Source organism: Manacus vitellinus, unplaced genomic scaffold (genome assembly GCF_001715985.3).
Source record: "Manacus vitellinus isolate BGI_N305 unplaced genomic scaffold, ASM171598v3 scaffold_21_pilon, whole genome shotgun sequence".
Classification (NCBI taxonomy): Eukaryota; Metazoa; Chordata; class Aves; order Passeriformes; family Pipridae; genus Manacus; species Manacus vitellinus.
Genome location: NW_021939546.1, coordinates 1806258 through 1812257, shown reverse-complemented (window position 1 = coordinate 1812257; position 6000 = coordinate 1806258). Strand labels below are relative to the sequence as shown.

Sequence of the window (6000 nt, the reverse complement as noted above, 5' to 3'; positions counted from 1 at the left end):
CCTGGACATGGCACCGCGCAGCAGCCGCGGCAGCTTCCTTCTTATAGGCCTTGAAGAGGAGAAGCCCGGGAAGAGGAGAAAATGGTGCGAACAGCGTTATTTGTCACACCGCGAGGGTTCTTGTCACTACATAAAACTAACTCTAAACAACGCGCGACACTGTTAGAAGTCCTGAAGACTCGAGGGTTGGAGTTTTTCATTCCTGTAGTTTGACCGCTTTTGGTTGCCTGTGCAAGTGTTACTTTTCTGCTTGTCAGCTGCAGGGTTAGCAGGGTTAGATGCAATTCGGGAGCTTCACTTTTGTGTTCTTATCTTTAAATGTCAGCTCAACCTACTACCTCTTAAGCTTCCTTGTCCCGAAGAAAGTTTGCTTTCCTTTTTTTTTTTTTTAATATACGTCGTTAAGTCTATGTAAGTTGTTATGTTTAACCAGGCAAAGAATGTGTGTCTGAATTTATTAGATAGACAATTAACCGAAATAAGAAGACCATAAATGGAAAGTATTGAATTTAATGCTCAAAAAGAAAATAGAAAGGCATGTTTTGAAAAGGAGAAATTTTATTTCCCAAATGCTGTTAAATTCTCCTGTAATTTTGAATGTTAGCAATGTGCTCAGTTGAGTAACAAAGGAAAAGAAGGCACAACAGAGATGTAGCAGTCTACTTAATATTGTAGCACGTGAGATGGCTGAAGGCTAAGAATCCATCTAAAATGCTGAACTTTAATCAGTGGCTCATAAGTGCTTAGGAAGAATCACTATGTTAATACAAACTTGATACGATGATGTATAAGCTGGTAAACCTGTTTGAAGTGGTGAGCTGTGTGAATAGCTAACTATGGTAGTGTTACAGGCAAGATAAATGGAAGCAACATTTCTGTAGAAGTACCAAGAGTGAGGTTCACATTACTTTAAACAGAAATGAGTGAAGTATTTTGGGAATGGGGAGGGTTTGTTTTTTGTTTTGTTTTGTTGCTTTTTTTTCTTGAAAGATGAGACTGACAGTGATATTAATAAAAAAAAAGAAGATAATATAAAAAATAGTAATTTTTAAAAAAACCAAAACACAACAACCAAACAAAAAAAATCCAGGATGGATTAAATTCTTTGGTTGCACTGCCTCTTCCATTATATATGGTAACTTCTGTATTGATAAATACAGTTCCTCAGGCAGGACAGAAAGGTAAGAAGTTAACACGGGAATCCCGGGGGTTTAAGCTTTGTGAACTGCTAACTTTTAGGTATTTTTAAGAGGAACTTCTGTATTAGAAGGAAACATTGTAAAGATGCTATTTTGTTTGTGTTGGTGTGTATTAGCAGTGAAACATGAAAACATTAATATAACTCTTCTTGGTAATACTTGAAAACAAATTGCTGTTCATATACCTGTACATAAAAGTTGGTTTAGTGGTATGGCCCGAAAAGAAAGAGAACTGCTGTGAAGTGTGAGATACGCCATTTCACACATGTTTCTTCAGGAGGGAACTTCCTCAATCTAAAGAACTCCGACTTAAAAAGTGCTTATATGTAAAATGGGCTTTTGCTTGCATATTGCAATCCTGCGCAGAAAGATGAGGAAGTTGTAGAATGCGTGGTTACAGTAAAGGTTAAAAGGGTCAGGTGGTTGGATGGATTTAGATCATGGACAATGGTTTAGATGTTTTGCTAATACTCGTGAAAACTTACTGAAAACAAGCTAAACCCAGTGTAAATCCCAAGCTTGCTCCTGACATGGACTCCAGAGCGAGTATCAGTCAGTGATCAATATAATACATTGCTTTCCGCTGTTGCGTGTTCTGCATGCACTTGGTTATGACAGCCCTGTGTACTCCAGCATGGTATAAGTAAACTGTTAGGCTTGGGTCAAGTTAATTAAGGTGGATCACTAGTCAAGAATCAGTTGAACTCTCCTGATAAAAAGATTGGCAGACTGTCACAGCTACTGACTTAACAGGATGTGAAGTGGATTCTGAGAAAATATGAAAAACAAAAGACCAAAATAGCTAACTGCTAATAAGAAAGTGGTGGTACATGTACTTGTTTCAAAGTGTACTGGGCTTAATTAAACAGACCTTAAATAGGCCCTAGGTTGCACTTCTCACAATGACAGTTTTGTATTTTAAAAAAGTGACTCCATAACTGATAAAGCAGTTTCTTAAAAACCTCTGCTAGCAAATATCCACTTGATATTTTTGTCCCGCTTTTCCTACAAAATATGGTATGCATTCTTTTATAAGATGTGGAAAGTATGTCTTGCTTCTTAGCAGGTTTTCAGCTGAGTTTGTTCAAGGTGAAAAATGCAACACTTATTCCTCAGTAGTTAGCAAATGCATAATATGAAGTAAACTTGGCATTAAAAATCCTCCTTTTGGTTTGTTCTGTTTAGAAGCTTCACCAGTGAAATTGCCTGATTACTAAAGATTGAAAAGATTACATAAAGCCAGATTACCCTTTTTTACCTCTTTTTATCTCCAGTACAGGTTTTTTGTAGGAGGGGGAATGAGTTTGGGTAAGAACCACTATTGCTGATGTTGCCTTCCATTCCATTCGCTTAGAACTTTGTCCACCAGGTAAAGGAGCCTCTCCAGTGCTTGTTCTCAGGTTAATTGCACAGTCTTTAACTCTTTGCTTCCTGGTGGAAGTTGCAACTCTGTTACTTCATAAAATTGAACTTTAAGGTATGGTGCTGCAGGCTGTTAAATAAGGCATCTGTGAAATAAATTTTGAGTTTCTAATGGAAAAAAAGTTTATTCGGGTTTTTTTTCCAAATCATTATTAAAAAGAAAAGAGAAGGTCTTTTGTGAAGTTGTGTGTGTTTCCAAAGATGTGTGCTTTCATTGGCAGTGATGGTAGATGTCAGCATAGTAAGTTGATATGACTAGGTGAACAGAAATTATTACTAGGAATATTTAAATAAAATTATTGTGTATGCATAGTAATTACACTTTTGTACTTTTAGATGTTCACTACCACTTCTTTTCTAGACAGTACTGTAAATCTTTTAAACTTGGGGCTTTTATTGTTGATGTTACAGGATTTATTTTAAGAAAATTTTAGGTTCACTCAAAATTGTGCTTTCAAAACAATACTTGTTTAATATGAGGGGAAAAAGAGCGTATTACTTGGTTTTATTTGCTTAAATGAAATTGTTTGGTCAAGATAGACAACTTGGGCTATGCCCTGAAGTACAGCATGTAAGAGATCTTCAGTTATTTCAAATGGAAGTGTAAAGGACTATGCCTGGAATTAACTTTTAAAACTCAGCCATAATACATATTTCTAATATCACAGAACATTGGAAAAAATGTCTTTATTTCCATATTTGTCAGAATAAGGGGATTTTTAATGGATATTTTGTTTTAATGCTGTAGTCATCTAAGTTCCTAAGATGCTGTACTTAGGGATCTTAAAGCAGAAGTGTTATGACAGAATCATGTTTGAAATCTCTTGGTAACTTTTTTTGTTTTTTTTTCAATAGTGATGAACAGTACCACAACTGAAATATAAACTGAAATATATGTAAATTAGGGTTATATGATGGCACACTCACTGTAGTTTTTTGTTTGTTTTATTTTTCCATTTCATACCTGGGACGAGAATTTTCATAAAGTGAATGTGACTGAACAGTGCTCAGTATTGATACATGATACAAATTGAACAGTTGAGTCTTAGATTATACAACTATGTTTTGTATGTAAATGTATATGAAATTGGGCACTTTTACCTTGCCATGTTGGGTTATACTACCAGGTGGGACTCTGAAGACCTATATTTCATTCCTGGCTGCTCTGCTCTCATCTAGGTGACATTAGGCAGATGACTTTGCTTATTCATGTCTCAGTTTCCTCATCTTTAGAATAGAGGTAGGGATGCTTGTTTTTTTAGAGATAAAAAGTACTGGGTATTTATTATTAGCTGTGGTCAAGTGCCTAAGGACACCATAAAAAGGTACAAGTAACCTAATTAATCTGTTTTGAGGAGGAATTGTAATTGGGTTGAACACTCAGCAGTAAGACTGCCTTCAGATAATGTTCAGCTAGAACAGATTAGCTTTCAATAATTTTGAATCACTCTTGTTTCTTCAGAAGAAGAAAATGTCACATTCAAGTGAAAATATCCTGAACTAGTCTACTGCAGTTTAGAAATGAAAATGTGTGTACAGCTGCTTGGGATTTCTTAGGTCCCTCCAAATGCTTTCAGAACTGGTGGATCTAGGGAAGCGCTTCAGGTTTTTTTCCATTTGTGGATATATATTAGTCTTTGAACAGTCCTCTATTCAAAACTTGTATTAGTAAAATATACATCCTGTTCTCAGTGGAACATAAACAGTCCTTAAAATACCTTTAGGTAGGTGCATGGGTGGGGTTTTTAGTTTTGTTTTGATTTAGGTTTTTTTCCATTTGTTGAATTCTGTCAGTCTGTCTATTAACATAAAGAACTTGTATATGATGTAGATTTGTATACATTTGACTGAATTTTCTTTGTCAGAGTAGCTGTCTTTTTAAGACCCAGATCTGTTATTTTAACTCATAATTAATTATTAGTGATGGCCAGTAGAAAAGTATTTAGTTACAGTATGTGTAATAGTTCTTCTGGAACAGTTTTATACATTGTGAGTGGTCATTTATTACAGTGTAACCAAAAGTCTGTAGTAGAATAAGTCGATAAACATGTCCTTTACATTGGGAAACAGTGGTTTAAGAACTTAATGATAGGATTAAGAATTTTTTCATCAGTGTCTCAGTGCTTTGCTGAATTAGAGATAAGACCTCTACTTAGATTCAGAGTAACAAAGCCTTATATGTGTGTTATATGCAATGCAAGGCTCAGTCTGCTTTTTTTGTGCTTTTGCTAGAAATCACTTGTACAACTGTTACAAAATGGTAGATGGTAGGCTTTTTATTTGTTTGTTTTGTTTTTTCTCTAGTGGATTGTAAATAAATGGGTTCGGGAATAGACTGAGCTAAAGCATCTCTCACGAGATACTGCTCTGTAGCATGGGCAAAGCATTTGTATGGTACTTTGAAGCTTTAATAATTAGTACTTGTTCTGCAGTTCCTGGTGCAAGTAAAAGAGCATCTTTGCTAGTGTTTGGGGTGGGTGGGGGAGGTTCTTTTTAGAAAATGAGATTTATGTTGTAGGATCCAATCCGTGACCTCTGTTACTTTGAGACCCAATTCAGAAGTACTACATTGAAGCAGAAACTAGTAGTGCCATTAGCTAACGAAATGCTTTGGGCCTGTCCTTACAAGTAACATTATATCTGATATATGTGTTTGTTTATTTGAACTGCAGCTAAACAGTTATGTCACAGTGACACAAATCGACACCATTTTTGTTACTGCCATTTTACACTACAGGTTACTTCCTGTTTGACAGCTCACCAGTGAATTGAACTACTTGCATGGCAGTCTGGGCATGCATCCTATGGATCAAAGTGCTGCTCAGTGGATTTTCTCATGATTTTGTGGGATGATTTCCCAAACCTTGAGGAATTCTGTGACTATGTGTCAAATTAGTGAAGTTTAGTGTCATCCATCAGCTTTGCTGGTGCAACTTCTGGCAGCTGGTGAGGATGATATGGCTGAGTTCTGTGGCAAGCAGACATTCACATGAACAGGATAGTAGTGTGCAGTTGCAGGCTTATGTTCAGCTAAATGGACCAGCCCTGCTGGGAATCCTACTGCTGTTGCACTCTGGTTAATAGAAGAGGCTGAAATCGAGTTATTCAGGCTAATGCTTTTAACTTAACGAGTAGGGCGAGTTGAGACAGTTCATGGTGAGTTACCACGGCTCAGTTGTGGGACCACCAGCTGGGTAGTGGTGATGTGATTGTTTTTTAAGAGCAGGTCATACCTTATATTTTTCTTGACATGAGGTGTAGATGCAGTTTCCTATAGTCTGTATCAGCATTATGCCCAGGGTGGCTGTACTTCCTGTTTACTGCTGCTGCGGTGTACAGAGCACTTCTGGAGTGGATGCACCGAGATGGCAGAACTGTG

The 6000-nt window shown here is 36.7% G+C and overlaps 1 protein-coding gene across 1 annotated transcript in view; it reads left to right on the top strand.

The window, feature by feature from the left end:
• The window catches only part of PKN2 (protein kinase N2), a 53899-nt gene continuing 47899 nt past the window's right edge, over nt 1-6000 (top strand). The window contains exon 1 of the mRNA XM_008921915.3: nt 1-84. Within this exon, the coding sequence (XP_008920163.2) occupies nt 82-84 (3 nt within the window). The 5' untranslated portion in view covers nt 1-81. The remainder of the gene's footprint in view (nt 85-6000) is intronic.